General features: G+C 32.8%; 1 protein-coding gene across 1 annotated transcript; it reads right to left on the bottom strand.

The window, feature by feature from the left end:
• Window positions 1-4,780: 4,780 nt before the first annotated feature.
• On the bottom strand, window positions 4,781-19,181 carry LOC140043321 (probable serine/threonine-protein kinase pats1). The gene is made up of 14 exons (XM_072087822.1): window positions 19,058-19,181; window positions 17,371-17,460; window positions 17,071-17,259; window positions 12,529-12,771; window positions 12,146-12,340; window positions 11,840-12,001; window positions 11,453-11,740; window positions 11,184-11,264; window positions 10,876-11,086; window positions 10,122-10,175; window positions 9,689-9,733; window positions 5,721-5,765; window positions 5,515-5,565; window positions 4,781-4,815 (listed from the first exon to the last, which is right to left on the bottom strand). Exons 1-14 carry the CDS (start codon window positions 19,148-19,150, stop codon window positions 4,781-4,783), a joined length of 1,782 nt encoding a protein of 593 aa, XP_071943923.1. The 5' UTR covers window positions 19,151-19,181.
• Between the last annotated feature and the right edge of the window lie 962 nt (window positions 19,182-20,143).

The raw sequence follows: 20,143 nt of genomic DNA, 5'->3' as shown, positions 1-20,143 counted from the left end.
GATATTTACAAACATACCACAGTTTGATTGGTTTCAACTATCAATCTAAAAATAATGTTTTTTTTGCCTTCAAATTCCAATCTATTCATGTGGCTGTGTACTGCCGCCATAATTGTTAATAAATACGTTTTATTCAAGTCAAGTTATCAGCAGCAACATGCCAATATTTTAAAGATTTCATATGGACGTAATCTGAAAAGATGAATACAATTGTAATTAATGGTATTGCAGGTGTTACTTTTACTTTTAAATAGTGCACACAACTGTTTCCATGTACGTCGCGCATGGTAATGATACTTGTTTTGGTTACTGTGTCGTACTCGTTTGGTTGTCTCACATGGTAATGAAACCTGTTTTGGTTACTGTGTCCTACTCGTTTTGGTTACGATAACCTACTCGTTTGGTTGTCTTGCACCGTAATGCTACTCGTTTTGGTTAAGGTACCCTACTCGTTTTGGTTACGGTACCATACTCGTTTGGTTGTCTCACATGGTAATGATACTCGTTTTGGTTACTGTGTCCTGCTAGTTTTGGTTACGATAACCTACTCGTTTGGTTGTCTTGCATGGTAATGCTACTCGTTTTGGTTAAGGCACCCTACTCGTTTTGGTTACGGTACCATACTCGTTTGGTTGTCTCACATGGAAATGATACTCGTTTTGGTTACTGTGTGTCCTACTCGTTTTGGTTACGATACCATACTCGTTTGGTTGTCTCGCATGGTATTGATACTCGTTTTTGGTTCAGTACCATACTCGTTTGGTTTTCTCGCATGGTAATGATATTTGTTTTGGTTATGGTAACCTACTTGTTTGGTTGTCTTGCATGGTAATGTTACTCATTATGATTCGGTACCCTACTCGTTTGGTTTTCTCGCATGGTAATTATAATAGTTTTGGTTACGGTACCCTACTTGTTTGGTTGTCTTGCATGGTAATGATACTCGTTTTAGTTACGGTACCCTACTCGTTTGTTTGTCTCGTATATTAATGATACTCGTTTTGGTTACGGTAACCTACTCGTTTGTTTGTCTCGTATATTAATGATACTCGTTTTGGTTATGGTACCCTACTCGTTTGGTTTTCTCACATGGTAATGATACTTGTTTTGGTTACGGTACCCTACTTGTTTGGTTGTCTTGCATGGTAATGATACTTGTTTTGGTTATGGTACCCTACTCGTTTCGTTGTCTTGCATGGTAATGATACTTGTTTTGGTTACGGTACCCTACTTGTTTGGTTGTCTTGCATGGTAATGATACTCGTTTTGGTTACGGTACCCTACTCGTTTGGTTTTCTCACATGGTAATGATACTTGTCTTGGTTACGGTACCCTACTTGTTTGGTTGTCTTGCATGGTAATGATACTCGTTTTGGTTACGGTACCCTACTCGTTTGGTTTTCTCACATGGTAATGATACTTGTTTTGGTTACGGTACCCTACTTGTTTGGTTGTCTTGCATGGTAATGATACTCGTTTTGGTTACGATAACCTACTCGTTTGGTTGTCTTGCATGGTAATGCTACTCGTTTTGGTTAAGGTACCCTACTCGTTTTGGTGGTACCATACTCGTTTGGTTGTCTCACATGGTAATGATACTCGTTTTGGTTACTGTGTCCTACTCGTTTTGGTTACGATAACCTACTCATTTGGTTGTCTTGCATGGTAATGCTACTCGTTTTTGTTAAGGTACCCTACTAGTTTTGGTTACGGTACCATACTCGTTTTGTTGTCTCACATGGTAATGATACTTGTTTTGGTTACGGTACCCTACTCGTTTGGTTTTCTCGCATGGCAATGATACTTGTTTTGGTTACGGTACCCTACTTGTTTGGTTGTCTCACATGGTAATGATACTTGTTTTGGTTACGGTACTATACTCGTTTGGTTGTCTCACATGGTAATGATACTTGTTTTGGTTACGGTACCCTACTTGTTTGGTTGCCTCGCATGGTAATGATACTCGTTTTGGTTATGGTACCCTACTCGTTTGGTTTTCTCGCATGGTAATGATACTCGTTTTGGTTATGGCACCCTACTTGTTTGGTTGTCTTGCATGGTAATGATACTCATTATGATTCGGTACCCTACTCGTTTGGTTGTCTTGCATGGTAATGATACTCGTTTTGGTTATGGTACCCTACTCGTTTGGTTTTCTCGCATGGTAATGATACTCGTTTTGGTTATGGCACCCTACTTGTTTGGTTGTCTTGCATGGTAATGATACTCATTATGATTCGGTACCCTACTCGTTTGGTTGTCTTGCATGGTAATGATACTCGTTTTGGTTATGGTACCCTACTCGTTTGGTTTTCTCACATGGTAATGATAATAGTTTTGGTTACGGTACCCTACTTGTTTGGTTGTCTTGCATGGTAATGCTACTCGTTTTGGTTAAGGTACCCTACTCGTTTTGGTTACGGTACCATACTCGTTTGTTTGTCTCGTATATTAATGATACTCGTTTTGGTTATGGTACCCTACTCCTTTGGTTGTCTCGCATGGTAATGATATTTGTTTTGGTTACGGTACCCTACTCGTTTGGTTTTCTCGCATGGTAATGATACTCGTTTTGGTTACGGTACCCTACTTGTTTAGTTGTCTTGCATAGTAATGATACTCGTTTTGGTTACGATACCCTACTCGTTCGGTTGCCTTGCATGGCAATAGTATTGTCTTGATATTTTCACATGTTTGTGGTACTCTTTCAATTGTCTGCTTGGATAGAAGTGGAATTGCTCATTCATCTGAAAAAAAAATTAGAAAAACTTTTATTGTATAGTATCATAGTTGAAACAGGCCATTTAAGTCATCATAGGTAACATTCAATTCAAATTTGTTTTCATTTTTTTTTTACAAAACTATAACAAAAACATAGGAACAAATTTTAAAAATACATATTTTCTAATAGATTTTTGCATGGATACGCAAGGCAGGCCCATTCAAAAAGGTACTCTTATTTCTAAGGGCATGTTTCCATGCACATAGGCCTATTTGTGATAGGCAAGTTTTTTCTTCAGTATAAAAGACTTTTAATGTCAGCAAAGTGTTCAAAATGTGAATGTGTAAACTTTCTGTTCTTAAAAATTAGTAATTACTCTTTAACAAACATAGATAAAGTTGTGTCAAACAAGATATTGTGTACAGTGCAAATGGTCTTTACACGTGTCTTACAGTATAATTATGAGATTGATTTTTACTCTTTTAACAATTCTGGTGTAATGATGCAGGTTATGCTATCAATATTTAAATATGATGAGATTTATAGTTGAATATACTTTACATGGCTTACATTATTTATAATCACACTGTGTATGTAAGAAATCACATAAATTAACTTCAATTGTTATAAACTAGAGAGTGAGCTCGCTTCGCTCGCTCCCCCTCTAGGAAGTGTAGACGATGGTTCTCGGAATGATAATGTTCTCCTTATACGTTTTCTGTCGGTTACCATTATTGAAAATGCTTGACATTCGTAAAACTAAACTACTTTGTTTCACAGTGTTTTAGATGATTAATAGCATTTTAAAGTATAGTTTTTATTGTTTGGTAGGGCCCTTTGAGGAGGCGGAGGTCATTTTAGGGAGGTGCTTATTCAAGGGATATATGTTAAATTTTTTAGTTTTAATAATATGGTAACATTTATAATCAAATGAAATCCTCTAATAGATATGAAAAGTGCTAACTCTGTCCTAACAGGACACATGAAGATAGCCTACAGTTATTCCTGCAAAAACTCAATAAAACTCAGCTATCGGGATTTCACTCGAAAAATGTCTTATCATCAAATCTCCCTATGTAATTTTATAATACTATTCCCCACAATATATTCTGATTCTTTATGGCGTATATTTAATTTGATCTTTATTAATTTGCAGTATAATTCCTATTATTTAACTACTGTACCTTCACACACGCGCAGTATGTTTTAAAATAAACAAAAAACTGAAATGGCTATGATTAATGGCCAAGATTTTTTTTTTCGTCTTCTAAAGGGACACTGTATTGATTGATGGAAAGTGCCTGTCTCAGATAGATAAGGTAGTTATCCAAGGCGGAGATTTGTACCGAAGTTTTTGCATTGTGCTCGCCTATGTCAGAATTAACCATAATTTATATATAGATGATGTTTATACATGATACAACATACATACCATTGAATAGTATTCTCTCAGCAATTGGTCCAAGAAGCTCAGCCAACCTCTTTCTTTTTGATTCTTCTAGTAATTTTCTATTGCTTTCAAGGTGAAACACTAATTCCCAAATTGTTGGTAAACTTAATAAGTTCAATCCATAGTAAGCAATTACATCATTTAAATTATGTGGGTCAAATTGCTGCAATGCCTTGCACAATCGTTTCCTATATGGTGAAACTGACTTTATATCTTCATCAGTGTTTGGAACCTTGTTGGTTACAACATATTGATTTATGAGATCTTCAGCATCTTTCAACTGTGAAATCTCAGCCACCTCTAACAACAGACGGATATTAGTAGGTGTGATATAACGACGTTCATGTAGTTGGTTTAATAGGTAATTTGCTGTGCAACTGGACTTGCCAAGGTGCTGTAAGTCTACGTGTTCAAATAGACAGCATTTCAACAACAGCAGTCGCTCACCAATATAGAGTGAACCAAGATCATACTTCAACTTGTTGAATTGTTCTTGTGATGTATTTACTACAAAAACAAGTGTTTGAGAATTATTATACTATGATTGATACTAGTCACTCTTAAACAAATCTTAAAATGTTTCACCGCAAAATAAGCATATTTATATTTTAGTAATATAAATACTTTTCTTGCAATGTATTTTCTGCAAAACAAATGATGGATAATTATTGCATTTTTATCCCCATAAAAGTTTATATATATATATGTGTGAATCAATCTCTTAACAAATTGCTGTTTTGTTTTCAAGGATGTTTTAGTTATTATTTTGACCACCTTTCCTACGTAGAAAAGTTTTGTCTACTATTTGAAAATTGTTATTATAGTATTCAAATTAATAATATCAAAGAAAATAATGTTGATAATTTGATGTTTCTGAAAGTTAGAAGAAATATGAGCACGATTCCATTCTGATTTGTTCGGCTTTGATTATTTTAAAGAATTAGCTAACCTGTGGTGGATTTTGCTGTTATACATTTAACTTCATACAATTTAAACTATCTTGTCATTCATATACAGCAATTTTAACTTTCTTCCAAAAAATGTGTTTTTAATTATGTTTTAAAAATGTTTGAATGTCTAATTTTGCCTTCTCCGCTGTTATTTTAGGTAATCGTGCCTCATTGATTTACATTTGTTATGTTTTCATGTTTGTATTTGTTCAAATGAAATAAATGATATGATATCTTTAGTGTTTCTCTCTTAGCAGTAGTTTTATTATAGCTGGTACTACATAAATGGTTGTAACACTGCCCTAATGATCTAATGTTACTCACCTATACCTCTCCCTAATGATCTAATGTTACTCACCTATACCTGTCCCTAATGATCTAATGTTACTCACCTATACCTGTCCCTAATGAGCTTGTAGCCAAAGGAGCAGCAATAGGTGCATCTATGCAAAATAAGCATATACATTAGTCATAATCAAGAATACCAGTATTAAATCAACTATTCTGCTAATGACACCAAGATGTTATGCTATTATATTCATGTATTTTCAGACAAACTGTCCATATGATAGATAATGATCTAATGATAACCACTAACCTGTCTCTAATGAGCTTGTAGACAGAGGAGTAGCAGTCTTTGTATCTATGCAAAATAAACATATTAGTTATAATAACAAAAACAGTATCACGTACAATTTATGCAATACAGATTTTAAAGTTAGTTTTTATTAAATAAACTATTCTTTTAACACTAGGATACACTGTTTTATTATGCCATTCACATTGGACCTTATTCATGTATTTTGTGTCATGAGATTTGTCTCACTAAATAGAGTAGAACATTTGCGATTTAATACTTTGTTAAAACTGTCACTGTCATAGTCGACTGAAATAGTAAAGTACATGTAACGATACACCACTACGACGTTTATATTTTTTGTGGGAAAATTAGCTTGTGTGTCAGTGTTAGTTAATACTTGTATTAACATACACTGATAACATAAAAATTTAGGCCTAAAATAATAGCTCACAGAGTTTTGTTTAAAAACAGATATTTCCATTTCCCCGCACGTGGGTACAGATTGGGCATATCCATTGTGGCTGAGTAGAGGCAGTTGCTATACTAATTAAATTATCAGTTATTAGTTTCCAGGTACATTGTAATACTATATCATAAATTAAGATAATCAATTGTTGTATTTACTCATGATAATGAATAGTAGTATTGTATTAAATGTGTTGTTTATGCTCATTATGTAGTTATAATTGATGGTAGAATGACTCGCCGATAAGTGTGCAAGTTGGGATTCCAATATGGCGACCAATGTTGTGGTCATATGTAGTTGTGAATAGTATGATGTTAAGAGCCTGGTTTTACATGTTTAATAATAGATTGGGCTGAATGGAATGGAGGCTGACTAAAGATGGGTATGCACCTCCAAAATTAACATCGTTTAATCCAGGTATAGATGTGGTTATCACTTGTTATATATAATTGATAATAATGTAATACTGATGTGATGTGTATGTATTGTACTAAAGATAACGTAATGAGTGTAACAATGGTTAGCAATTGTTCATATGTGGATTATTATTATGTATGTTTGTCTGTTGTATTTACAGGGGTTTTTTCCAAGAGATGGCTGATTGTAGTTTATGTGATAAATGCCAGTGAATATGAATGTGAATATGAATAAATGAAATACTGATGGAAATCAATGCTGCCTTCATATGATTGTGTCCGACTGATCTCGAACTACCACACCTAGCCAACACATCTTTCATGATTTTTGTTTAAATTCCATTTAGAATTTGCTGAACTTGAGACATGATGATTTTTAGAAATACATTATTTATAATGCTCGTTTAATTTGGAGTAAGTGTTAAAACTGTCATCCTGTGTTATATCTCATCCTTATATTAATACAAAAAACAATTGTAAATCTGACAAAATCTACAATGAAAATGTATTGTATAACAAAACAACAAAATATTATATGTTACTACTTAAATTAAATATAAGCAAAGATAATAAAAGGAGAAGATACAACAGTTCCGTTGGCGGTGTAAACCACATCCGGGTTACTATTTGCCTACGCCTGAAGGTGGCGCATTTCCTTTTCACTAGAAGAAGTGCGCCACCTTCAGGCGTGGGTAAGGTAAAACTTTTATTGTAAATATCAATAAAAATGCAAACGATGATTATTTATCAAAATGATTATCAAAATATTAATAATATCAAAATTAGTAGAGCACAGACGCGAGAACACATCAGATCATCACGATCCATCGAAACGTGGGATTAGACGGGAACCATATCTAGAGCCCGCCGTCGTTCGGCTGCTGGATTCTTACGCGTCCATGAATAAGCGTCCGCGTTTCCTATCATTCTATGTATAACAGCGCGTACTGTTGATTCTTTACCTATTTATATTCTTTGATATAAGTAACTCGAAAAATAAAGATAATAGGTGTAGTAAGAAATATATATGGAACATTAAGTTTGGTGAAGATTTTAGTGAATATATTACCTATTTAGAAAGGCTTTTAAAGAATGGGATGCAAATTCAAAGAAATTATGTTAAAAGAAAAGACAAATATGCTGCAACATGTGACTTCCTTTGGCAGAATTACCAACAAAAGCGGTTGTTTGCTAAGAATTTGATAAAACAAAAGATATTAGAATGAGGGTAGATAAATCAATTGTTAATTGCAAACAAAGGAGGTAAAAATTGTAAGGGATTCTGGCAAACAATTAGAGGGTCAAAGTTTAACCAACAAAATACTGATTGTTTTAAGGTTCCAGGGTCGGAACAAGTTACTAGCGTTGAAGAAAAAGCCGAAACATTAAGAAACTATTGGGAATCACTAAGTAATTCTAAAAATAATACATTCAATAATAATGTATACATGACTGAGAACTGTATACAAAACCTTAGAAACAAGTCTTGTTCAGAGATGAGGATGAGGCTACAGATCCTCTATGTGATATTTCTATTGATATTGAAAGTATAAAATATGTATTAAGTATTTGCAAAAAAATTTTAAATCTCCAGGGAAAGATAACATTACTAATGAACTGTGGTGGTCATATTATGGTAAAATCTCTGTTAGATTTATTTAATAGAATCATCCTTTTTGAACAACCACCAGAAGACTGGAATTTAAGTTTAATTATTCCAATCTTTAAACATGGTGATAAGAGAGATTTGAACAATTATCGTGGAATCTCTCTTACATCTTGTGTATCAAAATTATTTAATAGAGTACTTGCTATGAATGTATCAAACTATTTGGAAAGTGATAATGAATTGACGGAAGTCCAGGGTGGTTTCACGAAAGATCATAGGTGTGAGGACCATATTTTTGTAATCAAAAGTTATATTTTGTATTTCACTCATTCATTTTGATTTATTTTTAAGTTAATAATTTGATTTATTCTTGTATGTTATTATTTGGATGCACCTTTATCATCAAAGTGTGCCACTGTTGTAAAAGTGAAGTTTCCAATAAATTATTGTATTATTATTATCTAGTGCGAGTAGATAAAGAGGTTACTAAAACATAGAGATTTAAAATGGTCTATGTCAGTTGTTTGTTGCCTTCCATATGTACATGATCCATCCAGATGCTATCTATTGTACAATGAGTCTAGTCTAGTGGGTAGATAAAGAGGCTACAAAAACATAGAGATTTAAAATTGTGTATGTCAGTTGCTTGTTGCCTTCCATATCTACATGATCAGATGCTATCTATTGTACAATAAGTAGTCTAGTCTAGTGGGCAGATAAAGAAACATAGAGATATGGTTCGGCAAAAAAATTGTGTTTATGACAGTTACTCTTTTTGTCATGATATTCATTTTAATCAGACAGAAAACTCATAAGCTGTATTAGTACATGTATGTAAAGTATTCCTTAATAGTTTCATTATTGTTGGTATTATTACAGCTCATTGTTTATATATCAATCATCTACTATTTCTATGCATAGAACTTGTAGCCTTTTAAGGAGACCACGATCATCAAATCATTTTGCAAAGTCTGCAATCAACTGTTTGAAATTATCCTCTGACAATCTAAATCTAAATCGTTGAAGAGAAGTTTCTTTTTTTTCAAGTTATGATATAAATTTAGGATAAATAGCATAATTATCATAGTTGTTGATAATCATTGTGTGAATATGTATGTATGTATGAATATAAATTCTTAAAACACCATAACTTTCCAGAAATCAGATTAAAATTTATATTGCTGCATAGGGAATAATTAATATCCCCAATACACAGACATGGTAGTTGAAAGTGATTAATACAGAATCTGCTTAGTTGTTATCCTTATGTATTACCAACTTTATATTACATTTAACTTCATAATCCTTCAGGTTTCTTGATGTAGTTCACAACAGTAGTTTCATCATAGTTGTGAAGCATTTTCTCACCTTAGCTGGTACTAATTACATATGAGCAATTTGTTATTTCTAAATTTAGCTATTGCTATTTCTACATTAGTGGTTGTAACACTACCCTATCTAAGGATCTCTAATGATCTAATGATAATCAACTTACCTGTCCGTAATGAGCTTGTAGCTAGAAGAGTAGCAGGCGGTGTATCTATACACAATAAACATGTTCATTAGTCATAATAACAAAAACATTATCACAATTTATTCAATACACATTTTAAAGTTAGTTTTTATTAAATAAACTATTCTGTTAACAACACTAGGATACACTGTTTTATACAATTCAAATTGGACCTTATTCATGTATTTTGAAATCATGAGATTTGTCTGAAACCACCATCTGACATTTTCTTTATAAAAAATTGTTTAAAATACTAACATTTTCCAAACTTTACATATCAAGTACCATATAACATATTTTTAACTGTTGATGTTGCTACATTTGCTGATGTTTTCTGAATTAGCTATTGCCATTTGTAAATTGTATGTAATTTATAATGTAATTTAGAATTAACAAATGTTATCAATCAACTGACCTGATGATAATGATGAGCTTATAGCCAGAGGAGTAGTAGTATCATCTGGTGTATCTATGCAAACAAAAGATATCAGTACATGTATTAGTGAACAAAAAAATGTATTATATATATTATTAAATTAATATTATTTTAAAGTTATGCAGGCCTTCCAGAATAAATACTGCAGATAGATAAATCCTTATTATGAAAAAAAAAATTTCTGCAGGGAAAACACTAGATTTATATGACGCCTCTAGTTTTTTGGGATAAATGTTTAGCTTTGCCTAAATCTGTTTCAAAAAATTGTTATAAAACTAATTCCCAAATGCCAATTAATTAGTCAACTGGATTTCATTAGGTTGTAAATAATAAGAATAAATGTTATCTGTTATTCAAAGGGCCTTTGCAGATGTCTCTAGACACATCTTTGTATAGTGTATTGATGTGGTATGAAATAAAAAAAAAAACAAACACACACATGTTCCTATGTCATTAAATCAAACTAATAATATTGCTATTGAAGAAAATTATATATAATATATATAATTTTCTTCAATAATATTATTAATATTACTGCCTTTCCGCTGAAAAGTCTGCCGACATTTCCGCTTGGGCTGCTCCGTAAATCTCTTTTACTAGTTTGTTCCAGTTTACTTAATGTCTGTATTATGCTTATAAAGGGTGAGTAGGTCGTTGCTGAGAGTTATTGGTAGGGTGGTTCTCGAAAAAAATGAAAATGAAAATGTTGATGATAATTCAAAATTTCAATTACCTTCCGAAAATAGGTTCTTTAAACGAGTGGTATCCATGAGCTTATCGTCACATTTAACACCATCGAAATCTTGTTCCAAACATCGTTTGAGACTATGTAAATGAGGCTTCTCTGCTGGCTTACAAACATTACACAACACACATAGATTGTAGCCAACTCCTTCACTCATGACAAGCACATTTTCTAGTTGATGCTTCAGACATTTTAACACCTACAACAAAATGAAGAGCTTAAGTTAAAAATATTCTTTTATTGCATTCTAGTACTGTTTTGTTGAAAATGTTAATAATAACACATATTATCCTTACCTCTATGCAGAAGCTTCGCTGCGGTTCATTTATTGGGCCTGTAGTATTGCCATCAACTTTAATTAGATGAGATATTTCAAGCTGATAAGAAAAGTTTACTAAAAGGTTAATCAATAAATGCAAAACAGTGTCATTGGATTTTTACAATTACCATTTATAGGTCATGTTCAACATTCATTCATAAACATTTTAATTCAGTAAAAGTGGCAAAATTAGTTCAAAATGTTATGTTTGATTTTCTGTTCAAATATATTTATTTCAAACTATACCTTTAATGCATGCCAGTTTTCAATTTTCACTGTGCCTAAATTAACCCCATGATCCTTAAAGTCAAATTCACTGCGATTTTGAAACACAACTGGTTCGCCAGGTCGACCTTTGATCTCCATCAAGTCAAGAAATGCAACAACCAATGTATTGTATACAGCATTGGGAAGAAAGTCTGTAGGTGTAAGATAGATTGATACCATATTTCTCTTGTCCGTTTTAACTTTAAGACTCTCATTCTTGGTTTGCATCCGAGATGGAACCAAGAATACCCGGTTACCTTCAGTTACCTGCGGATGTAAGCAAAGTGTTGTAAATTAAAATATTACAAGTATAACATTTAGGCGAATTTAAGTGATAGCTAATCTAAAATAAGATGTTTAACTTACCTTTGATTTCTCAAAGAGCAAACCAAATGTCTTCATCACTTCAGTAAAGATTTCAAAGCGATGTGAATCTTCCTCTAATTCATGTTTCCATAAATACCGTAGCAGTGTTTCCTCCAGTATTCCTTCCTCATCAAGCCTTTTCCACAGCATCCTCATTTGCTTCTATATTAAAAAAAACACCAACCATCACATGATCAATACAATTATACTGTTTCACATCAAGTTACTAAGAACATATTATTAACATCCCCTATACATCCACATGATGACAATCTAATATCATAATAAAATACATTATCTACCTACCACTTTAATAGATGGTTTAACTACCGTGATCACTTTTGTCACCATTCGAATCATCATTTTAAGATCTGTTATCACAGTGTTTTTCAGTTTTTTGTTAGAACTCGAATATAAAATGATCCCAATGTCATTCATATACTCTATGGCAGTGGCGAGCCCCTTTTTGGATATTTCACATTCAGTGCCAATCCTGGAAACCTAAAACAAAATTTAATTTAAATAAATAACTTAACTTAGTACATTACTTGTAGAGCCTGGTGAAAATCTAATGGAAAATTCAATGATAGGCCAGGACTATAAATATTACTAGTGTCTGTAGGAATAAAAATAAAGTAACAATAAATAATATTATATAATTACATTAGAATCCACAATCAAAACTTTACCTCCTCAAACGTAATACACAATTTTGTTTCACCAATTCTTTGCAAACTTTCCTGTAAATTAACCCACTTTACTGGAACTTCTCTCACCATTTCCTTCATGTATCTACCAACGTTTCGCCTAAGTTTTGTAATACCTTCAGGTGATTTCATGGTGTTATCAACCATGTACATTTCACGATCTACATGGTGAGCATATGGCATTCCTTCCATTTTATCAAACATTTTCTTGTACATCTTCATAACCTTCAATTAATAAATACATTCATATTGCTGTTATCGCTGATAACTCATCACAAAAATTATTGATCACGCTGATATACTGTATAGTATATTTCATTTAATATTTTACTTTGTATTCTATGTGTGTAGTACATTAAAAAAAACAAACAAGTTTAAAAAGGATATTTAATAGGCATTATCTATATATAAATTTACGTAAGGGCAAAATTCGGTAAATCGCGCCTTACTTTTAGAATTTTTACTCGATGGTATGTAAAGTTGGTTCGTACTTTCGGTACTGATTTTAACCGCCTGATGTATCCCTGTTTACTAATTAAATTAAGTTAGATAATTAGTTATTGACGATTAAAACGAATTTAGGTTCAACGATTTGCCCCAAATAGGGGTTTTTCCGATCGTGGTATACACTGTCTAATGGATGTCCATCTTGAAAAATACCCGCCACAAAAATGCGAGGAGGCTTCGCATTTTCCTATCTCCTCCTACGATAATTGTTTTTAATAGCTGAAAACCGGTTGAACAGCTCGAGTACAGTATCATAATGTTGAAGACAGGCCGATTTTCTTTAAAAAATACTATTTTGATAGATTTAATATACGTTTGTGCAAATGTATTGATTTGCGAAGAATGGAACATTCCAATCTCTGTGTCGTTCCACAAGTTTCTATTCCCTCAGGCGTCGTAAAGGAAAGTACTGTATACTCATAACAGAAATTCGATCCATTTTTTTTTCAATCTGTGCTGCAGAGGTTGGATATAATTTTTTTTAAACGGATAATGAGCTAGCGTTTTCAGTCGCAGTATATTTATGTACAAATCTTTATTATTGCAGTTAAACCACCCACATCATCACCCTTCCCTCACTGGCATGTAGCGTTGTAAAGCCAGTAGAGGATAGGCCTACAGTGCATCACATGCCCTAAACGCAGAACAACTTTGGTGGGTAGGGTAGGAACCAACTTAAGTATGAATTAGCTCTAAGAAACAATTGAAAACCATTAGGCCTACTAATTAAGTTGAGTTAGATAATTTAATATTTATTGAAGATTAAATCGAATTTATGATTTGCCCCGAATAGAGGTGGTTTTCACAAATTGTTATACATTATATAAACATATACACGTCGTAGTGATGTGTCGTTAAAGACGTACTGTACTTTTCAATCGACTAGGACGGTGATAGTTTCAAAAAAGTATTACATCGCAATGTTTTACTGTGTTTAGTGGTATATTATTTGTAAAACATGAAAACAATTAATATTTCGTTACTAAATAAATAAAGAATAAATAGATAAAGAATATATTTAAAAACTGTTCCTCTTTGCACCATCCTCTTCCCCATCCCTCAACCCTAATGTTACATATAAAACACAAATTAAGTTTGTTTAAATTTGACTTAAACAATTGGTCTCATTTTGTGACAAGTTTCTTTTTCGGAAGTAATTCCCAGGGTGCTAATTTTAGTTGAGTACATAAATCACAGTGTCTATTTATTCGTTCCTGTAAACGACATGTATTATTGTCCTGCGGTACGTACATTTGAAATCGCCAGTTTTTTAACGCTGACATTATTAGTATTCGAGAACCATCTGTGGGCACGACCTAGATGGTACGCGAGCGAAGCGAGCGTACCATCTAGTAAATACAATTTAGATCAAATGGTCAGTCATTTTGGATTTTTGTCGCCATCTTGGATTTTGTTTTCAAGCTAAGTGTTGACAATGATATATCCACTGAGAATACTCACATGATCAGTGAGATCAATCTGCGTGATCCCAGTGATCATCATGATCAGTGGTTTACAAGACAATATGTCACAACCTAATGTACACAATCTTTCATAACTGTTACAGGCTGTTTTATTTGATTCATACTGTAATTCAAAATGGAATTCGATCCAACTCGGCCCTAAACCGTCTCGGCCAAAGTCATGTCGGCCCCACGTCAAGTCGGCCCCAAGTCAACTCGGCCCCACGTCAAATCGGCCCCACGTCAACTCGGCCCCAAGTCAACTCGGCCTCACGTCAACTCGGCCAAAAACTAATCCGTCAACTCGGCCTCCAGAAACTATGGAACGCAAAAAGTGCTAATATAGTAATTAATATTATAATGGCAGGATAAACATCACAGACGGTTGGACTAGGGCCTACATAATAGACAAAATAAAACGGAAAATTCAAAATAAATTATAACACACTGGGCCTGATCGTTTTTCGTTTAATTGATAGGTAGTATTTATTTATATTGTTTGAAATAAATAAATATTTCTTCACATTTTGTATTATACAGGAATAACTGTCGAAGAAGACATTTTAATAAATAATATTTAAACAATATATTTCGGTCTACAACTGTATATACAGTACAAAACAAATTGCATAAGCATTATGGGTATAGGTTACATGCACACACACCCAGACATGAATGTGCATTTTTTTCAAATAGGCCTTAAGGTTTTTTTTGTATGACATTTTTATGTTCATTTCGTTTCTATTTCATAATTATTTATAATTAATACAGTACACCATGGGAAGAGAGAAATTTGCTTCCATAACAGTCCATAGGGATGTGATTGTGATTTTATTGTATAAAATTATGGATTCATGGAATTTGTCATGGTGTGTTTTGTTACTATCATCGGGAATCTTGTGTCTCGTTTTGTAATATTATCTTTAATTAAACTAAAAAGAATAATTTCTTCCTCACTATCATCCGATGATCATCCAGAAACGGCTGCCATTTTAACGTCACGTCACAAAACAGAACAGGTGTGAATGTTTAAAACGGAACGGTGAGCGACGCGCATCACGTTGAAAAAAACGGCGCCGTCTTCCGTTCCGCGAAACGGAACAGGTACGGACGGTGGGAATGCCCCTTTAGGTGATCAATTTTATTGAACAATACAGGGCGCGGTGGGTGTTAAAAACAGATGAGAATGCTTAGACAATATTATGTTGTTTAGGAATTCCGTTGTTTGGACTCAAACAATATGTTTTAGTTTTTGCTTGACAAAATAAAAAAACGCCATTTTTTCATGATGATTTCTTCAGTAGTGACGTGTTTTAGATTAATTTCCTATACATAAATGTATTCATTGGATTCTCCATTATAATCAAATCACAAAAGTAATAAAAACAATTTGAATAGCGCACAATTGCAATATAGAACTTTAACATGACAGAAAATTCTGAATTTGTTTCCATAATCTCTTCGTTAGTTTGATTGACATCGTCAATAAATGTGTGAAAGATCTTGTTACTGTAATATACCATTTTAATGTCACATATAGTTATTCACTTTGACCGTAACATATTGCTAATAATTTGAGAGAGAATATATACACAAAAAAAACATTTTTATTTTACTGTATTAATCTAATAATATCTATATAATATATAGGCCTTCTAAGAATATTTCGATTATTTCTGGGAACATCCTTGTATCAAAAAAAAAAGATCTAACAAACACATTACTGAAGGTTCTTACTGAGACTAACCAACCAACAATATAAATAAATACTACTTATCAATTAAACGAAAAACGATCAGGCCCAGTGTGTTGTAATTTACATTGAAATTTCCGTTTTATTTCGTCTATTAAGTATTATGTAGGCCTAACCGTACTATATCCTGCCATTGTAATAAATGAACTACTATATTAGCACTTTTTGCGTTCCATACTTTTTAAAGGCCGAGTTGACGGATTAGTTTTGGTCGAGTTGACTTGAGGCCGAGTTGACGTGAGGCCGAGTTGACAAATGACAACATCTCAAACAATGTTTCTACTTTAATGTGCTTTCTTTAATGAATTGTTTTGTAATGCATGTAATGTGTAGCTTAAATGTTCCATTTTCATGTTATATTAGTTGATTGTATAAACATGTACATTAGATTTCAAACTGCTTTTTTGTTCTAATTGTACTGATGGGTTGTTAAATACAGTCAACCTTTTTGTAGGCAAAATATTAATTCTAAAGAGCCTATTAATTTACCTTACTACACGCACAACGCAATTCATAGTTGTATATGAACCAGTATACAAACGAATCGCGACTGGTCGCCGTTACTCATACCACACGTGTGACACGTTTAAAACTTTTCAGTTTCACTCAGTTACAGAAAAAATAGAACATGGGCAACTGAAAGTAACTATAAGCTTATGTCTACATTGTTGTGCGCCTGTCAGTTGCAGTCAGTTGAGGTTTATAGTTGCATTCAGTTGTGTTCAGTTGCTAGGAGCACTTATGTTGACATAGTTGAGAAAAAGACAAGATATAAATATCTAATATTTATATACTATTTACCTCCTCCTCTTTTTCTGATGCTGTCCCTGACAATTTGTCCACATGAGTTGCAACCAAACAGATGGGAGGTGACCCTATGTTCTTGCCATCAATTGAAATAGTGTTTCCTGAACCATGTTGTATAGTATGTTCATAAATGGACCTTATCCAGAACAAATTCATGTCCAAATTAGTCATTCCTAGCTGACCCTAAAATGACAATGACAATATATTTTTAAACTAATATTGAAATTAATTACATTATTAAATCATAGCATTTGCAGTTTACAAGATTGTCTAAAGTACTAAAGTTTAACTTACTATTTTTGAACCCCGTGGTTTAGCTGGCTCATCCAAGTTGTCCATGACATTGAAAACAACACAGTATGATACTGTATTTGTCAGGAAAAACTGGAAATTAACAAGGATTATGTTTTCATGGTTAATTATAACATAATATTACAATATTGTATATAGATAAAGTTTGATGACTCAAGTAAAAACTTCAACATTCTATTTGCACACTACACACTGTACTGTTTCATCAAGGTGATGAAATAGCTCTTCTTTTTATCACTTTATGAAACAATCTAGTGCGCAAATAAATAGTCATTTATTTATCTATTTTGCTCTGCTTTTGTTACGAGCACTTTTGTTCATGCCTCATCAAGTCAAACATGCAGATTAATGCAGACTGTAAAATCAACTTTCACCATTTTTACATTGTGATACCAGACCTCTACCAGGACTGTGGTTCCTATGTTTTGGGAACTAACTTGACATGATGTGTATTACTATGTATGTTTTGTTATGTTGTCATGATCATTTCAAAACCATTGGCTAGGTCTAACCTACTTGTTTAGACGTTTAAAAACAAGCTACATGCTGTCACCCAGACAGTGAGCAAATCATGTCAATGTCTAAATATAGCGCAATTTCATTGTTGGTATATCCATGAGTCTGTCGTATTGTCGTCATTGTCTAGGCCAGAGTGATACATAACAATAAATTGGAACAGATACCATCAATGCAGGCAGGAACACATAATGATTTCTTGTAAGAGGGATGTATGTATGTCAAATTAAATTGTTTTTCCACCATCGTTCAGCTTGCATTGATACACGTGGTAATTTCTTACAAGAGAGGTGCGTGTACTACGTCAAATGGCATTTCCACAACCATTGTTCAGCTCGCATTGATACACGTGGTAATTTCTTACAAGAGAGGTGCGTGTACTACGTCAAATGGCATTTCCACAACCATTGTTCAGCTCGCATTGATACACGTGGTAATTTCTTACCATCAAAGTCATACAATTGTTGATATTATTTCAAAAGTGATACCTCTCTGTTTACTTTTTCATTTGGATAGTGATTTGATTTTATTATGAGTCTTAATACGACCTTCTTTCTTTTTAGATCAGGAATAGTATTTGTTGTAATTAGATTGTGAATAGTATGTGTAAAGTACTTATTTTAGCATTGTTTATTGTAGATCACCTATTGATCTTTATTCAGCATCGCATTATTGCATGAAATAAGAACAAAAGAGAAAGAAAGAAAGGCCTGGTATAATTGGTGGAGGTATGGTTTTCTGAGGTTTTGAGGTTGTTTAATGCTTACTGACGATGCTTAAATAATATATTAAACCTTCTCATTCCCACATCTACTCCACTCCGCCCCTCCACCCTATCATTTTATTGTTGACAATATTGACAGGTACAAATGCCCTGTGGTCCTCTCCCCTGGATCAGCCCCTGGTGATGTTTCATATGAAAACTAGAAAAACCAACAAAAACATAGCATCTAGTCTAAAAAAAAGTTGCACATTGATAAATAACCCTGTTAAAAATGTTCTTGGCAAAATACAGTAAGTAATATAGTAAGTACACATCATGTATTTAAGAGCTTCTAATTGATTTATTTCTGAACCCAATAAAAATAATATTTGTTTTAAATATGACTCTTAGAATACAAGTGATATTCATAATACAATAATGAAAACATACCCTGTGCGTTATATAGTAGTCTAGTTGACCAGCGTAGTCCCATATACTAGTTATGTCACTCACATTTTCTTTTCCTATTACCATCTTATACATACCATTCTTAAATTTAGCCCAGATTCCAACATTGCCTTCTACAAAAAATTACAGAAACAAAACCAATATAACAGTGTTACTGATCGATATCATTATACATCTTTTATGCAGATTTAAATGTTATAAAAGCTTTATTAGTCTGTACCTACCTTCTTGTAACCTTTTATCAACCTTTTCTCCTAAAGCATGTGAACGAATTTGCTCTGATAGCTCAATACCTATACAAAGCAAGAAATGGACAATTAGATTAGGAAACCAATGCGTTGTATGGGATGAGAGGAATACAATGATAAGCAATATTCTGAACATTGACAGTAATTTTCCAATTTCTGGTATCTGAGGTGATTTCAATCACCTCATTGAAAATAGAAGACCAAGACGTAATGGTTGCATAGCCAAATGAATTTTGAATTGTTATTTGTTGTATAACCAATGTGTAAATGGCATTATATTATACATTTAAGAATGTTTTTATTTAAATATTAGACTTATTTTACAAAAAATAAATTAATGTTAAAATTATAGCAAAATAATGAATATGTAAAATTTAACATTTTCAGTTGCTTTTCTCACCATTTACATCTTTTATCTTTTTCCATTGACTACAATCCTTCTTTGCTTGAAACACTGTGGTTGTAACGATTCCATCTGTGGATTGTTCTGCAGAATTGAATCTATTATAACATTGTATAGTAAAGTTAAACATTATTGTACGTTTTAGAAACATACAAAGTATGTATAAATGACTAAATCATAAAAGGAGACTGCATTTAAATATACATTCCAATCATAAAACAACTGATAAATTTTAAATAAATAGAACATTAGAAAGTTAATTAAAAAAAGGAAATTAAACTTAATAAAATTAATGTTTTTATTATTTAATAAGAATCATAATTTAAAATACTACAATGTTACCCTTAGTGTATAGTAATTCAAATTAAACATTCCCTTACCAAAGCTGAATGCCTTCGCTTACCATTCACAAAGCAT

Source organism: Antedon mediterranea, chromosome 3 (assembly GCF_964355755.1).
Source record: "Antedon mediterranea chromosome 3, ecAntMedi1.1, whole genome shotgun sequence".
In the NCBI taxonomy this organism is placed as follows: Eukaryota; Metazoa; Echinodermata; class Crinoidea; order Comatulida; family Antedonidae; genus Antedon; species Antedon mediterranea.
This window is presented reverse-complemented; position numbering and strand designations above follow the sequence as displayed.